Source organism: Prionailurus viverrinus, chromosome B3 (genome assembly GCF_022837055.1).
Source record: "Prionailurus viverrinus isolate Anna chromosome B3, UM_Priviv_1.0, whole genome shotgun sequence".
Lineage (NCBI taxonomy): Eukaryota > Metazoa > Chordata > Mammalia > Carnivora > Felidae > Prionailurus > Prionailurus viverrinus.
In genome coordinates this window covers 51,011,418-51,037,952 of record NC_062566.1, presented here as the reverse complement: position 1 = coordinate 51,037,952, position 26,535 = coordinate 51,011,418, and the positions used below count along the sequence as shown (strand labels likewise).

The following is a 26,535-nucleotide window of genomic DNA, read 5'->3' as shown; positions in this document are numbered from 1 at the left end:
GTGGATGAGTAGAGTTAACTAGGCAATGTTGGGCGAAAGAGAAATGAGTTTGGGAAACAGCATTCCTGACAAAGACCAGAGCATCAAGCAAAGGTGTGAATATACAGGATTATGGAAGGATGGGGTATATGGGCTACCCAGAGCAGATTCAGGTTACTGAAGTAGGAAGTATGAAGCAGATAATAGTGAAATTTGAGGCTGCTGATATAAGATCCTGATTTTAAAAGCCTCATTTGCCATATTAAAAAGTGTAGAAATATTCTGCAGACAGTGCAGAACCATTGAAGAGATTTAAGTGACGGAATAATGTGGTCAAATAGGGGTTTACATCTCATACTCTTTCAGTTACAGGGGCTAGAATGGAAACAGAGAGACAAATCAAAAAGATTTTTGTAAAAATCAAAGGCAGAGAATGGAACAGCCTGAACTAGAGCTAGGGATGGAGAGGAAAGGACAGGAGTACTTTGAAGACACACAGAGCAGCATTTGGGGGTTGGTTGGATATGAAAAAGGGAGGAGTGAAAAAGGACCCCTTGGCTGACTGCATCAATGGTGATACTGCCTGTGGAAATGGGAAACACAAGAGGAAGAGTAGGTATAATGAAGCCAATCTCCTGGTTTAGTTTTAAACAATCTCCTGTGGGAAATTCTACCAGAAATGTCCAATTGGCAGTTAGATAGTCCTGGTCTTAAAGGAGAACTGTGAGCTGGAGATGCACATTTAGGAGATGTTATGGGCCAAGCTATTTTCCCCCAGAGTTCTGTAGCGAATTAATTTCTCAGAATGTGACTGGGTTTGGAGATAGGGTCTGTCAGGAAGTAAGTCAGATAAAATAGGATCACAAGGGTGGGACTTAATGCAATATGGCTGGTGTCCTTATGAAATGAGATTAGCACACAGACAAGCACAGAGGAAAGGAAGAAGACAGCCATCTACAATCCAGGAAGTGAGGCCTCAGAATGAAACCACCCCGCCAACACTTTTTTCTTGGACTTCTAGTCTACAGAACTATGAGAAAGTAAATGTCTATTATTTAAGCACCCAGTCTGTGGTATGTGTTATGGCAACCCAAGTGGATTGGTACAGGAGACTTCATAGTTAAGGTAAAACTTGAAACAATGACACTGGAAAATAAAATCTAAAGAGTGCATGTAGTCAAGAGCCCCAAAGTACAGGGAAAAAGCCCCCAAAGGATGAGCAGGAAAGGAGCCCTCAGAAAGATAAAGGAACCAGGAATCTGTGGTGTCACAGAAGCTACGGGAATAGAGTGCTCAAAATAAGAATCATCAACATTGTCAAATACAGCAGGAAATATCAGTGAGATTGTTCCTGAAATGCAATTGACACAGCACAGATAATCTGAGTGAAAATCTTATCTGTAGAGTGGTGTTGGCAGGATCTGGGTTGGAGTGGGTTGAGGAGAGAATCAGAGACTATGGATGTGGCCCACCACTTTGAGAAGTTTGGATGCAAACGAGAGGAAAGAGATTGAGATTTACCAGAGGAAGACCCATTGACCTTAGAATGCAAGAGAGGGTCATGTTTTCACACTGAGGAAATGGGCCCAAGATAATGGGAGAGATTGAAGATGGAAATGAAAACAAAGGATGACCCATGGAGTAAGATTCTGGAGGAATAGGATGAATCATGGGATAGGCATGGATGGAAGAGTTGGTCTGAAACAGAAAAAAAAAAAAGCTTCATCTTCTAAAATTAGAGCAAAAGAGTTGAGGAATGATGATTAGGTATGTAGATTTATAAGTGTAGAGTGATAAATTGAGGACGATTGTGCACAATAGTGTCAATTCTCTTTGGAGGTAGAGCAAGCTCTCTAGTTGCCTGTTTTTCTCTTGGGGCATTTGGTCTCCAGGTAGAGAAGGATCGGGATTTTGTTGACTGATTCATCAGGAAGGAAAAGCCTGAAAGGGATTTGAGAGGGCCAGTGCCTGATGGTCCAGATTCTATCTGGCCATGTATGATTGTCTCCCTCATAACAGAAGGCAATGTAAGAGGATTAGGTGAACTTCCTGATGCAGCCAATCCAGTGTATTGTAAGGGAGAAGAAGAAATTGAAGATCAAGCGTTTATATAGGATAGAGAACCACTGTGTGATATGTATACTCTATGATTATGTATGAAGAGCTTTAAAAGATAAAGCTGAGAATCTATCCTGTGCAAAAATGTAACAAAGAGATCTTCAGGCTTCCTGTCTTATGCCCCCTATTCTCTTTTATGGATCTTTTACATCTGCAGAAAGATATACTAATTCTCATTCAGTGTTCATAATTAATTTATATTTTTTTCTGGTAGAACTTAATACATTAGCAGCAACAGGAGCCACCATTTTTTTTTTTAAGTAGGCTCCATGCCCAGTGTGGGGCTTGAACTCAAAACCCCAAGGTCAAGACTCACAAGCTCTACTGAGCCAGCCAGGCACCCCTAACCATTTTTAGCACTTATTATGTGCCACGTGTTATGCTTCATGTTCACATATATCATAACATTTGTCATCCCAACTACCCTATGAAGAGTGTACTATCTTTGCCCCAGCGAACAGGTAATAAGTTGAGGTTTACCCAAGATTCACAAGGCTAGCAATTGGTAGAGGTAAGATTCAAATCTGTGTCTGTTTGAAACTGCCAGTCTACCTTTTAAGAAGGAGATCTAGAGAGGAAAATGACTAAGATTACACATTTTCTTTGTATGTTATATTGATCTCCTCAAGCTGAAAGATGAGATGGTAGCTGGAAAATATCACTCCCACCCTTTCCTGCTCCATCCACCAAAATGCACCATCAGTTTAGTCCTGTAAGGCAATACAGCAAGCAAATTTTGTAGTATTTCTGAAAGAACCCTGGCAGTGAACTGCATCCCCTTTTAATTTCCCAAGGGATGTATCCAATTTATCTCAACTTTGATGTTTGAAATATTTCTGTCTCTTACTCAAGAAAGGAAAAATACAGTTGGATGCTAATAAAATAATTATAAGTACCAATTATCTAGAGTAAACAAAAAAGTGTTATACAAATACATGAAGAACATACAGAAAAACAACAGCATAATGATAGAAATTAACTTTATGCCACATTTCCATGCATTGTTTTGAAGTTTATGTAATTTATGACACCACCCTCATATTAGATTTTGAATTGGAAGAAACAAGCTTGTGTTTCATTATATTATACTGTAATATAGGGCTTAATAAGAGCCTGATAAATCTTAAGTATTGCATTATACTATGTTAATGATTATCATCATAGCTTTTCCAACACAGGCACCACAGTGTCATCACAGATTATAATTTAAAGGAAATATTAGCAATTCAGAGTGCCCATATACTGTAGTTAATAAAGCAGTGAATAGAAATCAGCTTTATAGGTAATTTACCAGCTAATGACAATTATTTCTATACTGTGTCACAGGATTATGTGAGGAGAATAACTTTTTCATATAAATAAGATCGATGCTCATAACATTCTAACTTGTACACTGCAGCAACTCATCCAATACTGATGGCTGACAGTTTCTCTTAATAAATTAATTTATTGCCTGACAACACAAAAAAAATGCAATATTTCATATTGTTAGCTTCCCAAGGGTATTTAGCAAGTTTGCCATCTACAACAAAGAGTGCAAATTGCACTGGTAGGAATAAAATGATGAAACGTGATCCGCAATATATTGCGGTCAAGTGCTCCATGTAAGTACTACACGATTTATGACCATCTCCGAGCATGGGGATTCTGCTGTGTCTGATGGAGTAGCTTAGCAAAATAAAGACAGATGGCAGGCTAGTAAATAATTACTTGATTGGAAGACGACCACTGCAGGATTGCTTCCTGCCTTCAATTCAACGAGACTTCATCTGGGGTAAGTCACGTTGATTCATGTGAGCATTTACAGCTTTGAATTGATTGACCAGGGAAAGAATCATAATTTAATAATTAATAAAGAGAAAGGATGCTGTGAAATGGGAGGCGATGCGATTCCTCAGTGGGTTTCCCTGTTCCCTTTTCTGCTGTCAGATAATTGACTGTTCTCCATCCTTGAGATTCAAAGTGAATTGTAATGTGTAGACTCCTACCTATTTCTGAAAACATCTTTATATATATATATATATATATATATATATATATATATATATATATATATATGTAAAGACTGGGGATAGAACATTTGAGGCAATCTTGACAACTAAATTGAATTTCAAACTATAGTCACTCCCGTTGGTTATCATACAATCAATTTATAAAGGACTTGAAAACAGGTAACTACTGTTCAAGTGGTTTTGGCATTTGCATGAAGACACGGAACAAGGTCACTCTTTGTTCTCTCCATGAGAACTGTTTGGGACTATATCTGAGGAATTGGTTACAAATCCACTCAAGTGAGAGAACAGAAAGGTCTAAGCTTTTTCTTCCATCATTAGAACCTCAGAAACTCTCTTAATCTTGGAATGAGAGAAAGGCAGGCTCTTATTCTCTCTCTCTCAGTGTCTCTCTCTCTCTCTCTCTCTCTCTCTCTTGCATTGTGGTTTTGTAAATTGTGATAAACTATAGAATTATCTATTATGGAAGATTCAAATTCCCATCTTGACTCTCCTTCTTGTGATCAGTCCTGCCTGTCCTACCCTCTGTGACATTCCAGCCTGGTTTGGGCCAACAGCCCCTATTACGTCCTCTTTCTATAACTCTGTATATGGCATTAACCCCACTCCTTTTCAACATTGTCTTTTGTATCCCCCCCCTCCACATAATTTTACACATGCTCATCTGTGACCACAATTCACTTGTTTTCCCTCCATTATAGAGATACTTTCAACTGTATTGAACTGTGTTGAATACCATTGACTTGTTCTTTTATCCCAACAAACTATTCTTGAGTGTTTACTGTGATGGTAGGCACGAGGAGGGAGGTTTGGGCACAGCTGAGAATGTGAGAGGCAGTATGTGAAGACTTTGAAATCAGTCAGACTTGGGTTTAAATCCCAGCTTGACACTTTCTGACTGTGTAACCTTAGTCAAATGACTCATCTTCTCTGTGTCCCACTTTTCACATTATCCGATGGAAATAATTATAGCCCCTAGCTCACAGATGTATTGTTTTGGATTAAAGGATATTATGGCTGCAGAGTGCTTGGCATTGTACCTGGCACAAAATAAACTCTCAATAAATGGAGGTGATGAAGTATGAAATAAGCTACCCTCCAGGAATTTGCAGTCTAGAGGGCATAAAAAAACATGTATCTTAAAACTAGTCTAGGTCACACAGTTATGTCTACTGGAATAAAGTTTGAAGCAGAGTATCATGGACATATAGAGCATTATAAAAATTTCTTTAATTGAGAGATTTAGGGATGGCTTCTTCAAAAAAATGCAGACTGTGGATTTCTTCAACAGGTAGCTATTGGCAGTCAGGGCCTATTGCTGAGGAAGGATGGGAACAAGAGAGCTAGAATTGGAAGCAGGAGGCTTGCATCACCAGTGTGCAACCTTGAACTGTCTGAGCCCAAGTTTCCTTCCCAGTAAAATGGGGAGAATGCCACTAGTTCTGCCTGCATCCCCGTACTCATGTTGGGATCAAATAAGAGACTATGAGGAAAGGGCTTTGTGAATCCTGAACATCACAGAAGCAGTCATGAGGGAATGAGCAATTTTTATTTTTGTGCTCGTGGAAATCCGTTTATATCTCTCCATTCATACTCCCTTGGCTCACCCCCCTTTGTGGCCAATGGCACACTTCCACAAGTCAGCTGGTGAGTACTCTTGTTGAAAGAAATGTTTTCACAAAGTCCACTCTTGACTCGCATGTGAACAGAAGCAAGCTGTACACCAGATAGATGATTCAGAACAGATAATCAAACCGTCACTTCTGCTTAGCACTGAAATTAGAAAAGGATGGATTGCACAGGAGGAGCCCTTAGATCACCTACAAAGGGAATAATTAAGAATTAACTCTAATAAGAATTTGCAAAGTCACTGTGCAAGTGAGCAGACCACCGTGTGGGTGTGAAAATCCAAGAGGGCCAAGCAAGCAGATTTCAGCCCTTAGAACAGACTCTCTCCGTCGGCCTCTGTCTGTTGTCTTTGAGGGGACCGCGGAATCTGACGCATTCAAGCAAAGTCTGGTTTTGTCTCTGGGGCCTGGGATTTTGCAGTTTGCTCTGTCCAGGATGGGCTGTGTACATACCTTTGAGCAAATAGTTGGAGTAGCTCCCAGTTCATTCAGCCAGCTGACTCTGTTACAAAGGAGGATTTATCTTTTTTCCTCCTTTGTCCAAACTAGAGGACAAAGAATGTGGCAACTTGTGTCTAATCACAGGGTGTGCTGGAGTCTGCCAAAAAAGTACAGCAAAAGAAACTCTTCCCCAGCATGGCCCTGGCAGTTGCCCCCGAAGACGCACACAAATACGCGCCTTCCGGACGACTGCAAAGGGTAGATGACCCCTCAACTGGCCCCTACAGCACCCCAAACAGTAGATGAAAGCAAGGGGCATGATACTTTGGATTTGAACCCTGTTATTTTCGGGATGACATCAGACAAATCACTTAACCTTTCTGAGCCTCAGTCTCTTCATCTTCAAAATGAGGATAACAATAGCAACTATCTCAGAAGCATTTGGGAAGGAAAATATGCAGCACAATCCCTGGCACCCAAAGAGTGCGCAATAAATGGTAACTGCTAAAATAACTCCCAGGCTTCTCAAAATACTCAATTTGCTTTGCATGACTAAGCCCATTTCCAGAAGTTGCATAAATACACTGCCTATAGAACACACTCGTTGCTTTGGTCTTTAAGGAGCAACAAAGTACCATGCAGAAACTGTTGTTTGTTCTTTTTGCAAAGCTGGGAGAGTGGGAAAGGGGAAGGGTTACAATTTTCCATTTCACAGATAGGAAATCAGAGGCATAGGAAAAGTCAATGACTTGCTTAATGTCACATAAAGCCAGCAGCATAGCTGTAATGGGTCATGACCTCCAGTGCAATGCAGCTTGTGTTCACCTTTCAAAAGTCAGGGGTAAGCAACTCCTGTCTGAGCTTTAATACCATCAGTCTAATTTCTCAGATTTTCTATAGCTGCTGATCTTGAGAACCTTTGAGGCTTTGGGGAAATCACATGGGTGATTTGACCTTAAATCTCATGCCACTGGCAAAAGATTAATTGCTAAGACCTGGAAAAAGGCCAGACAATTCTGTGTAGCTGAATAACAGCACCGTCTAGGGATGTGACTGTCCTGACAGATTTAGTTAGTACATAATTGATAAATCTAGAGTTTGTATAGCTTCGCTTCCCAGATAGATAAGGCAATGGGCTCCAAGGGTTGACATTTACAGAAGCCCTACCAGTGTTTTGTAACACTGAATCTAGGTTTTCCACTCTGTTCCTCAGAACACTGCTCACTTTCTAAGGCTCTGTTCTCAGCAAGCAAGAAGATGAGGGGATCTGACAAGAGGCCACCTTGCCCACTGTAAGCAAGAATGCCCATCATTCTTTAAGCACTGTCCCATGACTGCTTTTAAAGTCTTATTTACCCTGACCCAATGTAGGTTGAGGTCAGAAAGTGATGCAGGGCATTACGTAGGAGCTAGGAATTTTTCGTCACAATCAGAACCCAAAAAAGATAAAAGGCAGTCAGATGCAACATCAAAGCTTGGAAACTGGGTCTAAGCCCTGGACAGGAGGCTGCACAGCTTGACTCTTGTTCCAGACTCGAGTGTTGTGAGACCCTTCTTAGCAATTTGAACTCGGACAGGCACACAGAAACCTCAGCTTTTCTTTCTTTCCCTTTGGTCACTCATTCCAGAAAGTATTTTGCCTATCAGAAAGAATTGTTAGTGGATATTTTTCACTGTAATTTCTATTCGGAGCTTATTTAAGCCTTTATAAAGTTTGGTTACCTTTCCTTACTTCTTGCTGTCTAGTTTTACATTGCAGTTCAGGAGGCATTGTTGGGTGCCTGATATATACCAGTATACTTTGGTAATTTTGTCACCTCTACTTGTAAAATATCTGACACAGTAGTTTAGGTCAGTAAATCAGTGGCAAACAGTGTACAAGATCTTATGAACAATGGATCTGGCATTTTGGTTTTTGCCAGAAGTGAATAAAGATGTCATTAAATAGCCTCCCTTGCCTTCACAAATAAAAAGCCCAGTGATTTCATGTATTATAACAACACATAGAGATATTTTTCCAAGCTAGTTATTACTTTCTGAATATACTTTGCTGATATGCATTACCTTTTAATAATCATATGGAAAAATCACATGATGTTAATTTTATTGCATATCCACCACGTTTATATTAAAATAGTCTATGAGATGGCTCCTAGAAACTTTGTCACTGAGTTAAGTAAGTGAGTTTTGTCTTCTTTCACTAGATGAATTAGAGAAATTGGAACAGGAGCGGCTGGCTTTGGAAGCCACTATCAAAGATAACGAATGTGAAGAAGGGAGTGGAGGCATCCGAGGCTTGTTTAAAAAAGCCAGCCAATTGAACATCACTAAGCCAACGCCTAAGAAAGGTAAGTGCTTTCCAAATTTGCAAGAAAGATTATGAAATGAGCCACTGCTTGAGTATCTATAGGGGTCAGAAGTCAGCATCTAAGATGTTGAGGGCATTGAGTGTAGCTCAGGACTGAAAGACATTTCTTTCAAGACGATAGCACAGATAAAATGTAGACATTGTTGTCATTTATCAATAACATTAAGCCCTTTGTACCATCTAAGTGTAAAAACTTAATTTTAAAATAATAATATTTGGTTTGGGAGTCCTGAAGTGCTTAAGCAGACTGGAGTGCCATAAAATAGACATTTCTTAGTTAAAATGGAAAGGGGATAGAAATTTAAGAATGAATACCCAAATGGGTTTATCTGTACACATGCACACAGACACACACACACACCTTGCAGACATTTAAGGAGACTTAAATTAACTAGTACAGGTAAATGAGGGATCCAGCTAGATCCCTAGTTTCAAAAGGCAGCTATCTTTATCACAAACCTGAATTCTGGACTAGGAACTTTCTTAATACCAATTACCTGTAGATTTCAGCAGAGAGGTATACTCAACCTCTGAATGTCCAATATACACCCCAGTAACGAAAGACCACAGAATGAGAGCTTTTTGTAAAATTTATAAATAGGTGATTCAAATATATAACTTTTTTGTAAATAAGAAATTGCTTTCTTTCCAGAAAAACCATGGGTTTAAGTTTAATGAGGTCCACAGCGACCTCTGCTGGTAGAAAATTATAATGTTAACGTACACAAATAATCCTATACTTAACTGAAGTCACTTGGTATGAGGCCCAGAAAAGATTATTTCTCTGGGAGGTTTTTTACATCAAATAGCAAGATCCATATTGCACCTTAGCAGGCTTATAGGCTAGTTTGACCTCTTTCAAAGAGGTTCTTCAATGAGGCCTTCTAATACGCTGGAAAAAGTTTGGACCTGTTTGCTTGTTTTCCTACTATAGTCCAAGGATGAAATTTTACCTGTAATACAATATTTTTATATATTTACAACATATTTACAACATATTTATAACATAAAATATAAACATTGCCCCCTTCAAATACTGGAAGTACCCTCGGGTTTCTGGAATATTCCATGGGCTATAGGAAAGCTTATTATATATTATGTACCTTAACATGACATTGTCTAGGAAAATGATGTGTTTGAATCTAAAGCTGGAGGTACATCAGGACTTTCAGAATGTAAATATTAGAATAATACCATCTAGATTCTAACTATCTTCTTTCCTTTTCAATTATTTGGTTTATTCATGAGACATGTTAACTATTCATTGAATCTGCTCTACCATTCAGTCTTTCAATGTTAGTTACCGTCTCGAAAAGCAATGGAAAATTCAGAAGTCATAGCCCAATACTATTCTTTAGCTGATGGCAGAGGAGGGAAGCATCAATGTTCTTATTAATGAGAAGGGACTTATTATTTATTTTGGAAGCCTGTTTCTGCATCACAAATCTTTTGGCAAAGAGGTACTCTTCTGAAAGTCAACATGTCTCATTGCTCAGAAAAGCAAAATGATGTTATGTTTTATTTCCAACACCTAAAATTTCAAACGTAGCTCTAAAGTAGGCCCCTTCACTGCTCTGGGCCTTCGCTGGTTGACAACTCTTTTGAGTTCTAGATCAGGACAAACCCTACCTTCAGACACTAATGCGTGAGTCCCCTGGATGCTTTGATTTGCATGTAAGTGGGAGCAGAGTTTGGTCCATTTTGTAAAGATATTTACTTTCTCCCTCAGAAGTCCTAGGGAGATAGAAGCAATGTAAGATAATTGCTTCAGGACTGACAGGCCCAAAACATGGATGCCGCAAAAGACAGAACAAAGCATCTTCAGAACCTCTCAGATCAGAGAGGAAGCTCGGAAGCAGCTGTCAGCCCTACTCTAAGCACTTGGCTGACATCATCTCTTTGAAATAGAGCAATAAAGTCACAACTTTAAAAGACATGGAAATGAGAAATAATATATACAGTGTAGCAACAAAAACCTCTACTGGAAAATAGGAGTGAGGGTCCTGCTCAAACTGGCCTCATTCCCTAGCAGACTTTCAATGTATCCTTGATAGGGTGGAAAAAGCATCAAAAAAAAAAAAAATGTTTAAGTACTTTATGTGCATCCTTATCTATAACTCCAGTAAAGGAATTTTGTCTTTCCGTATTGGCTTTTTCATCTCTTTCATAGAGCTCCATGGCTTTTCCTTGGCTTCAGGAGTCTCCTTGAAAACAGAGAGCAAGCCAGGCTGACATTAGGTCCAAAGGGTCATAGAGTCAAGATGCATTTGGTCCCTAGCCACTTTCATAATGCAGACATTCATGGAATTTATACCAGTTGTACTCATTGAATGCTCTAATGAAGAAATAGTTCTGATTCTATTGCTTATCTCTAGAAAACCAATCACCACATGTTCTAGTTTCAAGTAAATTTGAAATATGATTGAGTTATATCTGAAATTTTGTAAAACGGGGGTTTTTGTCTATTGTATCAGATAACTTAGCATCGTTACCTGTCTAAACAATAAATTCCACCCTGGAGATTACTAAGAACTTGAAAATAATCTACTGTTTTATAATGAAAACTGTAATCATAAAACCAATATCATATTTTGTTGGACTATTGAAGGTAACCTAAATTACTGTGGGACTTGACCTTTATCTCCCCTTCTCATAGCTCACTGTTTACCTATAGCTATAAAAACACTTAAAATTCATGACCCTTCCTCTATTTTCCTGAATAGATTTATTGGCAAGTTATTTTGTTTCTTTCTTCAAAAGACCAATAGGTATACCACTTTTCTTTCATTACAGACAGCAGCATGAGCACAATCCAGTCAATGCACGTGGGGGAGTTCAACCAGAAACTAGTGGAAGCCAGCACCCAATTTAAAAAGAAACAGGGAAAAGGCACAATTGATGTGTGGTGGTTGTTTGATGACGGAGGTAAAAACAATTCCAGAATATACACTAGGGAGCAAAATTACTGTGTTGATAAATTTAACAAACTGCATGGGAAGGTAGATGAAAATGATATCAGTTTAAGAATAATATTTCTGTGTTTCCCAGAGATTTTAAATTATTTAGGAGCAACAAATGGGGGAATGAATAAAGATATAAGGCTATTCATTCTCTTTCAGTGAGATATGCTTATACTTTCTGTCATAATTTACTCTTTCTTCAGGGTTAACACTCCTTATCCCCTATATCTTGACTCTCAGAAAAAAATGGAAAGACTGTAAATTAAGGATCTATGTTGGAGGGAAGATCAACCGCATTGAAGAAGAAAAAATTGCGTGAGTAACGCATCCCTCATTTGTTAGAACACTTGGGATGTTTTTTGTTTCAATACTTTAATTTTAAGAACTTTAAGTGTTTTTGAGGCACAACAGATTTAAAGATAAAGCCACCGCGATAAGCCTCGTGTCTACTTGGTTTTCTGGTCAATAAATTGCATACATTTTGTCTTCATGTCCCTTGATCCCCTGCCACAAATGCTTTTAAAAGGAATTTGACACAGAAGTCTCATCTCAATTCTTTATTGAGAGCATCATTATCTTGTATAATGTTTGTTTTGGTTTGACTAGTAAATGTATCCAAGAAACAAAAAGCCTGAAGGGATTTGTGTTCAATAGCTTCCTTGGGGTGGGGCTGGGGGGTCGAACCTTTTGATTTGTGGTGGTCACTGTAGCACAGTACACTTAAAATAGAACTAAAGGACTGAACCCGATCCTTGTCCCAGCTCTGCCACCAACGAGCTGCAAGATTTTGTCACAGTCACTGTACATATCTGGGTCCCCAGTTTCTCATCTGTAGTTTGAAAGAGTTTAAATGAATAACTGTTGAAAACTCCTTTAATTAAAAAAATAAATAAGTGCCCACCATGGAAATTCGCAGATTTGTCATTAATTTAGTCACAGAGGTCTGACATGTGGCTGTGGAGGCAGCAAGGATATTGAGAATGTGGTGCATCCAAAGGTCTCTGGTGGAAATCTGAAGAGCGACCTCGAGTGGCCCTTGCTCCCTTATGGTAGGACTACATCCTGAGGCCTTCCAGAAATCACAAAATAATGACAGGCTTTTATTCAGTAATTTTTCATGTTTTCTCCTCTGTCCTGGAAGGATATTATATAGATACAGAGATAGAGAGATAGAGATAGAGATAGAGATAGAGATAGAGATAGAGAGATAGAGATACAGACATAGACATAGACATAGACATAGACAGACATAGATATATAGATTTAATTCCTCTTAAAGAGAGTCATATTTAAATGGAAAGTAACATGATAGCTATAACAATTTCTATATAATAATTTCTATTTCTTAAAGCCTTTAGTAACTTATTGGGACAAGTGATGAAATTTAAAATTGGTCAGTAGATTAGATGATAGTATGGCATCAGTGCTAAATGCCCTGCTTTCAAAAATTATACTCGGTTTGTATAAGAGAATGTTCTTATTCTTAGGAAATACCCACCCAAGTGTTTAGAGGGAAAGGGACCTGATGGCTGCAGCTTACTTTAAATGGCAGATGGGCAGGTGGGCAGATGGATAGAAGGCAAGAAAGAAAGAAGGAAAAGAAGGTTGTAGATAGAGGTAGCTATATATAAGGAAGAAAAAGTGTTCAGTGAAATAGAGCAAGATATAAACAGCTGGTGGATCTGGGATTTTTTTTGTGCTGTCCTTGCAATTTTTCTGTAACTTTGAAATTACATAAAAAATTCCAGTTGCCAGGGAAAGAACCTCCAATATATGTGACATAATTATTAGTTTTTCAGTACATTGTCAGTAACTCTATAAAAATGATCAGCAAGGTAATAGCCAGTAATGTTAAAACTTGTCCTCTTTTTTTCCCCCAAAATGATAAGGAAGCATGTACAGCTCTATATTTTCTTACCTAGAACATGAATGCAGGGTTGGATTTTCTGTTTCCAGGGTTTGTACCTACATGAATTTCTCTGTCTTTGGTGGAATTGCTTGGTCCACATTTAATACACTGTGATGAAAATCAAACCCTGACCACAGCCTTTGTGTGAAAGTGAACCTGAAATAAGGCATGACTGCTTGTGGTATCTTAAACACAAACCTCTTTGACTGAAAATAGCGAGACATGCAGTGATGGGGTATTTCTCTTTTATGTTTTCAGAATGGCTTCCCTTCTGAGCAAATTTAGGATAAAATTTGCAGATATCCATATCATTGGAGACATCAACATTAAGCCAAACAAAGAGAGGTATGAAACATTTAACAAGATCCATTGTTTACCCCTGGTACTCTCTCATTTTCTTTTGTGTTGATTATTAAGGGGTAGAAATGTTATCTATTCACTGCAGTGACTGCCTAATAAGATATAATAAAAAAGGACTTCAAATAATCATGCCGAGCTATCAAATAAATTCTAACAGAAGGAAAAGGTTTTATGGTAAAGTTGAGCTTGAGAGGGAGAGCTGTTGAAACACAGGTTAGTTAGCATTTTAGAATTGCCCTTCCTGTTCTTGCTTTCCGTGGTGGCCAAAATAGCAGGAAGTACGGGCTCAGACTCTTTTGGACTGAGCAGTCAGGGGCAAGCTTTCATCATTTAAAATTCCTAGTGGGGCATCCTGCAGGGGGAGCTCTGATAGAGAAGATAGAAACAGCTTGAGTCTTCTTGGCACAATGACAGAACCCACCCTCCATGGCCATTTTCACTTTTAGGCACTAGGGACCCAACACGTCAAGCTATGAAATTTGGCGAGGCGGGGGGTCCTCTAAAACTGAAGCCTGGCAAAGAAATGTATTGGCTTCAAAATTTTTAAATGACAAAATTGAAGTAATTGTTTAAATGTCTTCAGATCATGACATCTTTTTAACCCTTGTTAATTGTTAAATGTGTCAAGTCCATATATGTGAAAACAATTTGTAGGTTAGATTCTCACAGGAATTCCCAGAGGTGTAAGAAAATTGCCTGGAAATTAAAGCTGAGACTGAATAAAATACCTAGTGATAATTTAGCAATTATAAAGCATTTTCAACTGTTTACAGTCCAGAATCATATTTACTATTACATCTGGATACAATTTAAATTTTTTTAAAGTTTATTTATTTTGAGAGAGAGAGATTGAAAGCACACATCCATGCACGTGGGGAAGGGCAGAGAAAGAGAGGGGAGAGAGAATCCCAAGCAGGCTCAGTTCAGTGCAGTGATGTGGGGCTCAAAACCGCAAACTGCAAGAACAAGACATGAGCCAAAATCAAGAGTCAGATGCTCAACTGACAGAGCCACCCAGGCGTCCCAACATCTGGATGCAATTTAGCACATTTGATTCCGTATGGAGTGGTCCTTCAAGGTTGAGACTACAAAGGGAAACGAAGATCTCAGTATAGCTTAGGTTCTCGGTGGCCTGTTGGACCTCTTCTCATTTCTGTTGGCCATCAGTCATTTCTCCCTTCGCCTGCAGTTCTTGATGGGTTGCAGTTCCACACTCCAGTCTTATTGCCCTTCCCTCCTTTTGATCCTAGATGAGTTTAATAACTAATGGAGAAACATCTAGATTTAAGATGCATTCTTATTGACTAAACAACAACATTGAACTTTGTGTTATTTGAGGGTATTCATGATTCCTCTAAGGCTATGGATCAATTAAAGTGGCTTTACAAAATACCTTTTTTAAAAAAAATTATTTATTTTGAGAGAGAGAGAGAAAAAAAAAGAGAGAGAAGTGGGGAGGGGCAGAGAGAGAAGGAGAGAGAATCCCAAGCAGGCTCTAGACTGCCAGCACAGAGCCCAACGTGGGGCTTGAACACACAATCCTCTAGATCATGACCTGAAGCTGAAACCAAGAGTCTGACTCTTAACTGACTGAGCCACCCAGGCGCCCTCAAAATGTTTTAATTGTGATAAGAAAGCTATAATCAACAGATTACATTTTGGTTATTACCATGGAATCTGTCTTCATATCATATATACCACCAATGCCTTGTATTCCTCTATTTCTGCAGCTTTAAATACTTAAGAAAAATTAAGAACAAAGTTTATAATTCTCCTTGGTAAATGTAATTAACTTTCTGATATGAATTGGGTTGTCATGTAGTAATCTCTGGTAACCTCCCACACTTCATTTGAAGAATTTTAATTCCTAAGTCATCACCTCTTGGCATTTGCAGAGATGTGATCAAACAGGCTCATCTTGTGTCTCTAATTGGTGGAAATGCATTCTATTTCATAACACAGCAGGTACAATGATTTCCTAGCATGTGCTACTTTGCAACAGGCCAGAGCCTGCCAGAGCTCTGCAAGCATAGAGCCATTTACTGTTGTCTGGAGGGTAGTCACGGTGTACCCTACTGCCTTTGGATTTTCCAGAGGCCCTGGCTCAATGCTGGGCACAAATTAGTCATCTACTTCTTGCAGCCAAATTCCTCTTGCTGTTGTTTGTCTTAGCAGTAGCTAAGGACTGTCTGTGCTTACTGATTAATTTGTTCCTGTATCCTTTGCCTCTATACCCATCAATCTGGTTTTCTCTACTCAAGTCCTTGTTTCTTTCCCTTCCATGCTCCTCTCTGCCCAGCTGCTGTGGTCACCCCCTGCATATCTGTCTTATCTGTCCTATCATGAAGAATGTCAATGTACCTCTTCCACTAATGTCTTTCCATTCTTTGAGTGCCCATCATAGTCTAGACGCAATGTATTTTACTAACCCTGAACTTTGTGCCATGTTTTTTTTTCTCTTTTTAGGCAGCAGACATTATGGAGAGTAGCAAGAAACAAAGGACCAGGCATTTTTGCTTTTGTCCTGGTATCTTAAATTTGATTTTAGACTCCATTTTAATTCGGTGTTTCTAATATCCTCACCATCCTACAATGAAGAGATCTATTTCCCTTTCTCAGGAAAAAAAAATGAATTAGATTTCACAATTTTGGAGATCTTTTTCTCTGATATTTCAATGTCTTGAGGAAGATGCAAAAAACAAAATCCATTTTATATTGGAGTAAAAGAATCTTTGCAGCTAATGTCACCTGGTGTGAAGACAAGACACCACCAAGAAGAGGGGTGCTGGAAGTGCCATTCTCCTCTCTTCAGTCTTCCACCATAACTGATGCCATATTGCTTTGTAAAACAGTCACGTATCTGGTGTTGGCAAATCTATTCAAATATGTAAAGGTAACCCTATTTTAAAACAGAGAATGATCATTCAGTAAATCTCACAGATGGCCACTGGTAGCACATCTGGTACTTTGTGATAATTTTTTATTAAGTTTTTTATTTTAATTCCAGTGTAGTTAATAGTGTAATATTAGTTTCAGGGATACAAAGTAGTAATTCAACAATTCTATACATTACTCAGTGCTCATCATGATAAGTGTACTCTTAGTCTCCTTTGCCGATTTCACCCATCTTCCACCCACCTCCCCTCTGATCATCATCAGGTTGTTCTTTATAGTTAAGAGTAAATTTCTTGGTATGTCTCTCTCTCTCTTTTTCCTTTTTTTGCTTGTTTTGTTTCTTAAATTCCACATAGGAGTGGAATCATATAGTATTCATATTTCTCTGACTGGCTTATTTCACTGAGCATTATGCTCTCTAGCTCTATCCATGTTGCTGCAGATGGCAAGATTTCATTCTTTACTTTGGCTGAATAATATTCCATTGTGTCTATATACACCTCTTCTGTATCCATCTACCAGTCGATGGACACTGGGCTGCTTCCATAATTTGGCTATTGTAAATAATGCTGCAATCAACATAGGGATGCATATGTCCTTTCAAATTAGTGTTTTTGTATTTTTTGGGTAAAATACCCAGTGGTATGATTGCTAGATAACAGTGTAGTTCTATTTTTAACTTTTTGAGAAACCTCAAAAAAAAGTCACTGTTTTCCAGAGTGACCGCACCAGTTTTCATTCCCACCAACATTTCACGGGGTTCCTTTTTCTCCACGTTCTCACCACAGTTACTTTTTCTTGTGTTTTCTATTTTAGCCATTCTTATAGGTATGAAGTAATATCTCATTGTAATTTTGGTTTGCATTTCCCTGATGATGAGTGATATTGAGTATCTTTTCATGTGTCTGTTGGACATCTGTATGTCTTCTTTGGAGACGTGTCTGTTCATGTCTTCCACCCATCAGGATTATTTACTTTTTTGGGTGTGGAGTTGTGTAAGTTCTTTATATATTTTGGATACTAACAGTTTATCAGATATATCATTTACAAATATCTTCTCCCACTCATTAGGTTGCCATTTAGTTTTATTGATTGTTTCCTTCACTTTGCAGAAGGTTTTTGTTTTGATGTAGTTCCAATAGTTTATTTTTGATTGTATTTCCCTTGCTCAGGAGACATACATAGAAAAATATTGCTATGGCCACTGTCACACTGCCTTGCTCTCTTCTAGGGTTTTTATGGTTTCAGGTCTCACATATACATCTCTAATCCATTTTGAGTTTATTTTTGTGTATGATGTAAGAAAATGGTCTAGTTTCATTCTCTTGTATGCCGCTGTCCAGTTTTCCAAATATCATTTGTTGAAGAGAGAGTCTTTTTTCCATTGAATGCCCTTGCCTCCTTTGTTGAAGATTAATTGACCATATAATCATGGGTTTGTTCCTTGTTTTTTATCTTCTTCCATTGATCTATGTGTCTGTCTTTATGCTAGTACCATACTGTTTTGATTACTATAGTTTTATAGTATAACTTGAAGTCTAGAATTGTGATATCTCCAGATATCTTTTTTCTTTTTTTGTTTTTCTTTTTTCTTTTGTTTTCCTTTTTTCACGATTGTTTTGGCTATGTGGAGTCTTTCATGGTTCCATACAAATTTTAGGATTATTTGTTCTAGTTCTATGAAAATGCTGTTGGTATTTTGATAGAGATTGCATTAAATCTGGAGATTGCTCTGAGCAGTATAGACATTTTAAGAATATTTGTTCTTCTAATCTATGAGCATGCATTATCTTCCCATTTGTTTGTGTCATCTTCAATTTCTTTCATTAATGTTTTATAGTTTTCAGAGCACAAGTCTTTCACCTCCTGGTTGAACTTATTCCTAGATATTTTATTATTTTTGGTGTAATTGTAAATGGGATATCTTTCTTAATTTCTCTTTCTGTTGTTTTATTATTAGTGTATAGAAATGCAATGGATTTCAATACATTGATTTTGTATCCTGTGATCTTACTGAATTCATTTATCAGTTCTAGTAATTTTTTAGTGGAATATTTAGGGTTTTTGATACATAGTAGTATGTCATCTGCGAATAGTGAAAGTTTACTTCTTCCTTACCAATTTGGACACCTTTTATTCCTTTTCCTTGTCTGATTGCTGTGGCTAAGACTTCTAGTACCATGTTCAATAAAAGTGGTGAGAGTGGACCTCCTTGTCTTGTTCCTGATCTTAGAGGGAAAGCTTTCAGTTTTTCACAGTTGTTGATGATTAGCTGTGGGTTTTTCACTTATGGCCTTTATTATGTTGAGGCATGTTCCCTCTAAACCTACTTTGTTGAGGCGTTTGTGATAATTTTTAAAAGGCATCTCCTCTGAGTGGCTCAATTAGAGGAAGAAGACTCTTCCTCTGGGCTGATGCGGCCCTAGTTCCAGGGCCCAACGCTTAGGGCACCAGCTCAACTTCAGCTTTTCTTGACTAGGCAGCCCCTATCTACCGTTAATAATCATTTCTCCATCACTGGGCTTTTTTTTGGTCACCAGGTGACACACAATGTCGAAAATAGTTTGTCAATGATTCCCAAGTTGGAGGCTAATGTTAAATGCCTTAAGTTACCTCTAATAAATCTTTCAGCTACCCATAAAATATCAGTAAGTCTTGATGGAGATATTTGATCATAGAAACATTATAAATATGACTGGGCAAGGGTGAAAGGGAGTATAAAAGCAAAGTTAATGAGAAAATAATTGAGCCTGGAGAAACTGAAAATCTCTTGTGGTTAAATTAATTTTTTATTGAATATGCTGAATTAAAAGCCATAGGCCAAAAAGACAACAATCTTTATACAGAAATTAAAGAGAAAGTAGAAGCAATTAACTGGATAATTTAGTTTGAAGCTACTAAAGTGGTCACAAAACAACTGGTATATTAATTTGAGAAAAGAAAGCTTACATGAACTTAGGGAAAATTTTTTTTGCAATTAAAAAATTTTTAAACTTTGTTATTGTGAAGCACAGGATGGGGAAGGCAGGGCAGGTATAAGTTAATTTTTAAAATTGAATTCATTGCCATTTACATTCAATAGCATGTAAATCTTGGCCTATTCTAGAGTCAATTAAAAAGAAAAGTCAGATTTAATGAGAATCAGAATAGAAATCTTGAGCCACCTTTGCATCACCTAGCTAGGAGGATGGAAAATGGCCAGTTCAGGGATGAATCTTAGGATGAAGTCAAAGACGAACATAGACAAGGAACCGTTAAGAGTTCAGACAAAGTAAATGGGCAAATACAGTCCCATTATAACCTATTGTGTCACTTAGCATGTTTCAATACCAGGAAAAGAAAACTGACAATGACTTGAATAATGAAAATTATTTGCAAACATAACTGAAAAATCCAACTATGTTTTTGGCTTTCAGGCAAAGTTTGATCTAGAAGGTTAATTTTGCAATCAAGGACTAATTCGCTTCCATAATCTCTACCCCACCTTCCGTTATGAAATCATCAATCAAATTGATTTAGCTCATAAAAACAGGATGACAGCCAATAGCAGTCTACATACTTGCTCATTTATGTTCAGTGGGAGAGAAGGTTTGTCTCTTCTTCAGTCATCGAACTCAGGTCATGGGTTCCATTCAGGTTGTACCAGCTTGAGCCACTGAGCCACTTACTGTGGTCAATGGGATGTTAGGTGCCTCTTGGTCAACCTTGCCTGGGCTATGTGTCTACCCGGGCCAAATGCTCTGGTAGAAGGAATAGAATTGTCCTGATTGGCTGATGCTGAGGATGGAGTCACTCCCATCCAAAGGGGCATAGTATGAATACCAGGGAGACAGCAAGCAACCTCTACTCTACTTCCATTTCTTAGGAAACTATTTTTGAACTGGTCTTCCTGTAAGTACCAGGGTTGAGATGCAAAGAAAATGTAGTCTGATCAAAATAATTACGTGGAGAGCTTAAACAGAGAGTCAGTACTAACCTCAGTCCTGTGGCTATTCAGTAAAATGAATGCCTTGGTTTTACAGGGCACTGTATACTTCTCAGAGCACTGTTACCCAGATCACATCTAACCATCACACCGATCCTCATTGCCAGCTTTGAGCAACCATCATGACCTCCTATTATAGGCAAGGTTATCCAGGTCCAGGAGGACAATGGAAGAGCAGGACTAAGAACTCAGGCTCTTCTCTCCTAGGCCAGGGTCTTTCCACTGCACAGATTACTGCCAAAGGTCTCTGAAGGCATGGCACTGTTGGAAGGAATAACAAAGAGAAGTATTGTGTAGCTGAAAGAATAATAAGGCATATCAGTGTTCTCTAGTGTTGTCTATCGTTCCAAATGAGTCAAAATGTCAGAACTCCACTACATTAAGTAGCTCTTCTATCCCTAACAAAGGCACACTGGCATGTTCTCCTTTGTAATCTCTGCACTTTGATCTGCAAATCCTAAATCAGGGCAACTGATGAGATCATTGAACTCATCTCCTCATATTTTAATTCCTTAACCTAATAGCACTTAAACAAAAAAAAATTTTTTAATATTTGTTTATTTAAAAAAAATTTTGTTTTCAACGTTTATTTTTGGGACAGAGAGAGATAGAGCATGAACGGGGGAGGGGCAGAGAGAGAGGGAGACACAGAATCGGAAACAGGCTCCAGGCTCCGTGCCATCAGCCCAGAGCCTGACGCAGGGCTCAAACTCACTGACCGCGAGATCGTGACCTGGCTGAAGTCGGACGCTTAACCGACTGCGCCACCCAGGCGCCCCAATATTTGTTTATTTTTGAGAGAGAAAGAGAGACAGACCATGAGCAGGGGATGGACAGAGACAGAGGGAGACACAAAATCCAAAGCAGGCTCCAGACTCTGAGCCATCAGCACAGAGCCCGATGCAGGGCTTGAACCCACAAGCTGTGAGATTATGACCTGAGCTGAAGTCAGATGCCTAACCAACTGAGCCACCCAGGCACCCCTTAACCTAACAGCACTTTGATTTTAGTTCCCCCTCAATTCAAAGGTACTAAATTATAAGTAAGCTACATTATATGAAATCAAAAGATCTTGTTTATATTTGAGATCATCTTAAAGTAGCACACTAAAGACAACTACTCTCATAAACTATAAGCTTTGTTTTGTACTACTGTTTTAAAAAAATCCTATGAGATTCTTATGAAAGACAAGAATGAGATTTTCTAGCAAGTTTTAAAATGATCTACAGCTGTGAGATAGCACTGCTACTTTTCTACTCAATGACATCTTCTTAATTGCTCTAAAATGGCCTTGGATTTTTAGACATTAAAATATTATTGATTTTTGTTTTCTTTTCTCTGACATGCACCTGAAAAACAGTCATTTAAAAATCTCAGGCAGCGGGGCGCCTGGGTGGCTCAGTCGGTTAAGCGGCCGACTTCAGCTCAGGTCATGATCTCACATCCATGAGTTCGAGCCCCGCATCGGGCTCTGTGCTGACAGCTCAGAGCCTGGAGCCTGTTTCAGATTCTGTGTCTCCCTCTCTCTGACCCTCTCCCGTTCATGCTCTGTCTCTCTCGGTCCCAAAAATAAATAAACGTTGAAAAAAAAAATTAAAAACAAAAACAAAAACAAAAACGTTAAAAAAATAAATAAATAAAAAAAAATAAAAATCTCAGGCAGCAACAGCAGACATCAGAAGGACGAAAGCTCCATTATTTGCAGCATACATCCAAATTGCTCTACAACCATTAAATTTATTATTCTTCTAGCTATCCACAGCCCCCTGCCAGCAGGGGGTGGGGCGCTTGGACTAAAGGGGAGGGCAGGACTTGCCAGCTCCCACCCCAAGGAACCTAGCTCATCTCCCACATTAATCCATAAATGTCTCCCATACAGTCTGTACAATAAGCAGATGGAAACTCAGTTCAGCAGATGGAAACTTATTTATGGGCTAACATGTCTACATTACAACTGTGTCTTTGACTATACCGTGTAGAAAGTGTATTTGCAGAATAATTGCTATCTGTGTGTTGGTGCGTTTATATTGAGGATCTAATACCCAGTAGGCTAACAAGGCCTCAAACATGTTGAGGCCTTGCCTTGGGTAGGGAGGCAGTACTATATCCATGACTTTACTCACAGTAAGTCCCCTGCAAAGATAATTCTTAAAAGATTTGCATGACATTCAGCTCTGATTCTGCAGCCAGCAGAGCCAGTCATACCTGGAGTATCTGTGAAATAATGAGTTAGTTTCCCACTGTGAGCCCTCCTTTATAATTCCAATTTCAGCTGGAAAGTCTTTGAAGAGATGATTGAACCATATCGTCTCCATGAAAGCTGCAAAGATTTAACAACTGCTGAGAAATTAAAGAGAGAAACCCCGTGGAAAATTACAGATGCAGAACTGGAAGCAGTCAAGGAAAAGGTAAGGACTTGTCTTCCTTAATTTTTACTTTACTGTCTAACTAGCTGCAAAAGAAAACAACAGTTGATTTAATGATCAAGAAGTAACATTATCTGTTATAGAATTTCATTATTCAAGATCCAGGGTTTCTGCATTTTTCAAGTGCTTTTCAATCATATTATGGGATATGAGGATTTAGAAACTAGTTTCCAGTTTTGATATGAAATGAATTCTTTTTAAAAAAGATTTTAAAAAACCAGATTATTGATATATATTATGAAGTCTTCTTTCAAATTTAATTTTATAGAACAGAAGACATACCCATCAGTCTAAAATAATTTAAGTCAATATGTGTGCAAAGTAGATCAAGGTAGTTGACTCACAATATAACACAAGTAACAAAGAAATTTTAACCTGATGAGGCTATGAAAACTAACAAAGGGATCTGAGAAAATATGCAATTGGAACAAGAATTGTGAAAGTTGGATTGGGCACATGTTGTAGGATGGATATAAAGTGGGGAGCTTTTCTGGAGAACCCAGAAGACGGAAGTTACCCCATGTGGCCTGAGCTGAATGAAGTTGTGATCATGAGGATGATGAAAAGGGCTGGGACAACAGAATTAGGTAGAAGAACTGACATTTGAATTGGATTAGATATTCAAGGAAAAGGGCCACAGAAACCTCTAAACTACAGAATTTAAATAAACTACATTAGGAGCTGAATTTGAAACAAATTTGAATGAGAGATACTAAAGCCTTTCAAATTTAGTAGAAAAAATACTGAGCTAAAATTTTTTCCCTGAATGTTTATTTACTTACTTTTGAGACTCAGAGAGAGAGAGACAGAGCATGAATGGGGGAGGGTCAGACAGAGAGGGAGACACAGAATCTGAAGCAGGCTTCAGGCTCTGAGCTGTCAGCACAGAGCCCCACGTAGGGCTCGAACTCACAAATTGCAAGATCATGACCTGAGCTGAAGGTGGATGCTTAACCAAGTGAGCCACCCAGGAGCCCCCTGAGCTGAAATTTATAAACTGTGTATAATAAACTGCCCAGATCTGACAAAGATTTTTCATATAATTGAGCAAATCATACATCTAAGCCTTGGTTTCTGAACCAATGAAATATAATAATAAATATTACTTTCATCAAAGCAAAATCATCAATGTAGTTATTTTTCCAAGTGAGTCTTGGTTGCCTTTTTAGTTGGAACGAGTCCCCTGTGCTGATAAAATATTCAAAGAGCCTAAACAGTGTAGGTGACGATATAATTTATGTTCTTAGGTATCAAGATTCAGTTAGTTTTCTTCTACCTCAAACCTGTTCCCAGATCTGGCCATTCTCATCTTCTCTTTACTATTACCCATGTCTTCTGCTTGCTTGCTTTTTCCCTTAGAATTTAATAAGCCACTATTGCACAATGACAACCTTGTCTTACTCTTTTTATTTCCAAAAATTCTCATGAGTTTTTAAAACGCTGTTAGTTTCCAAATATGGATGAAATAATTGTAATTTTTTAAAGTGAGGCTTTTCTACTTCTCCACTATTTGAGGGAAGAAGATAGATTATCATTCATAATTCTGGTAGAACTGCCCTCAACAAAACCTGAATGTTGTCCACAGAGTTACCGCCAAGTTCGCCTGAATGAACTCTTACAGGAACACTCAAGAGCTGCTAATCTCATTGTCCTGTAAGTATCACTGCAGATATTTAAGAATGTTACAGGGAAATCTTAGGTAAATGGGTTAATCAACTTAAAAAGTCTAAACTATTCAGGTGGAAAGTTTAAAAAAATTTGGAACATGTGGGATTTTAGACCGTGAAGGAAAATAAATGCCACCCTGAGACCCTGCCAACTGGAGCCCGTGGGCTTTAGAAGGCCCCACTTGGACTTTCCATCCGGTGTGCCCTACCCATGGGGCCAGGGCATGTGCCCACGTAGAACCCTGGCTTCCTCTTCAGACCATGCTCCGGGAACCTGACCCTGGAACTCCCTGCCTAGCAGGCCTTAAGTCAGCCTCTGAGGCTCATGGGCACCTTCTCTGGGAGTGGTCCTGAGATATAGAGTCTATAGCATGTTCATGAGGCTCCTTGCTCTGTTAGAAGAGGTCAGGGTGGGAGAAAAAGGCAGGGGACTTTCCCATTTCCACTCTTACCCTCCATCCCACAAATGTTAGAAGTGTACCTGTTGTAAATATGAATGTGGACTCAAGCAGTGATAGCTAAACATGAAAACCAACTATTTTACGTTTATACCTCATGGTCTGATTCCTGTGTGTGAAGATTAATATGTCTTCAAGGTCTACACTGGAGAACTATCCACCTAAGACCTAGAACAGTCTCCCAATTTGGGTGAGAGGGTTCAAATAGCTGTTTTCTGAGATTTCTGCCAAATATAAGAGACTTAAACTATTGGGAATATCATTTCCATCCAAAAAGGAGAGGTATTGCTTGATCAAATTTTCTATTTAAAGAGGAGTGAAAATTTATAGTTATGCTTTGTTGCTACTCTACAGTGCCTAAGCCTATTTTTCTGGTTTTAGATATTTGTATTATCCAAGAAATATATCAGTTTAATATCTATTTTCGAAATAATGTCTATGCTTTCATTTTCTGGGGGAGGGTTATAAAAGTTTCAGGCCACTGGTTATTAAATAGCTCAGATGACTAGTGATGTTACTGCCTGTAGTAATTGTCACTTTTAAAATTTTTCTTCCATTGCTGTCAGGAGCCTTCCAGTGGCGAGAAAAGGATCTATATCAGATTGGTTGTACATGGCTTGGTTGGAAATCCTCACGAAGAACCTCCCTCCTGTTTTACTAGTTAGAGGAAACCACAAAAATGTGCTGACATTTTACTCTTAATACATGAAGGATAAGAACACCTCTTAACTTAATGTGTAGATAATTAAGAAACATGTGTGGTACTTTATGTTATAAATCTGATAGATGGATATGCAAACCTCTGGAGACAATCGTACAGGATTCCACATAAATTATGTCATTTTTTTATTAGTTACTGGGGGCTATTTTTTTTCCTCTCTCAGCTTAAGAGGGTGTCCAACTCAATGCTATCCCTAGAAAAACAATTTCTTGTTGCTGTTGATAAATAAGAAAATCAAGGAAACCATGCTGGCTTATGCTCATGAAAACCACCAACTTGATTGTAAGCTTCTCTAGGCAAACTTAATCTTTTGTTTTCTTCTCAGCTCCAGTAGAGGCCTCAGCCCCATAGCAGGTTTTCATTAAATGCTTATTGACAGGCTGGTATAGTAACCATGGGTGGTTATCAAAGGAAAAGACCGGCTGGGCAGGAACTGATTATGCTTGGCCTTCTGAGAGGCTTATACCTACAAAGAAGATTTGAAAATCAATAACTGAAAACTTTAAGAAGTACTTGAGTCTACAGAATGTTTAAAGCAGTTACCTAAATAAGGTTATTTAATGTAACATAGCTTATATACTTAGAGTGATCTGAGCGATCATTGATAA

The 26,535-nt window shown here is 38.4% G+C and overlaps 1 protein-coding gene across 1 annotated transcript in view; it reads left to right on the top strand.

The window, feature by feature from the left end:
- Positions 1 to 25,927, top strand: part of SLC12A1 (solute carrier family 12 member 1) — a 101,458-nt gene extending 75,531 nt beyond the window's left edge. The window contains exons 20-26 of the mRNA XM_047863020.1: positions 8,383 to 8,526; positions 11,340 to 11,471; positions 11,710 to 11,821; positions 13,674 to 13,760; positions 22,928 to 23,063; positions 24,667 to 24,734; positions 25,773 to 25,927. Of these exons, the coding sequence (XP_047718976.1) occupies positions 8,383 to 8,526; positions 11,340 to 11,471; positions 11,710 to 11,821; positions 13,674 to 13,760; positions 22,928 to 23,063; positions 24,667 to 24,734; positions 25,773 to 25,908 (815 nt within the window). The 3' untranslated portion in view covers positions 25,909 to 25,927. The remainder of the gene's footprint in view (positions 1 to 8,382; positions 8,527 to 11,339; positions 11,472 to 11,709; positions 11,822 to 13,673; positions 13,761 to 22,927; positions 23,064 to 24,666; positions 24,735 to 25,772) is intronic.
- The last annotated feature ends 608 nt before the right edge of the window (positions 25,928 to 26,535 follow it).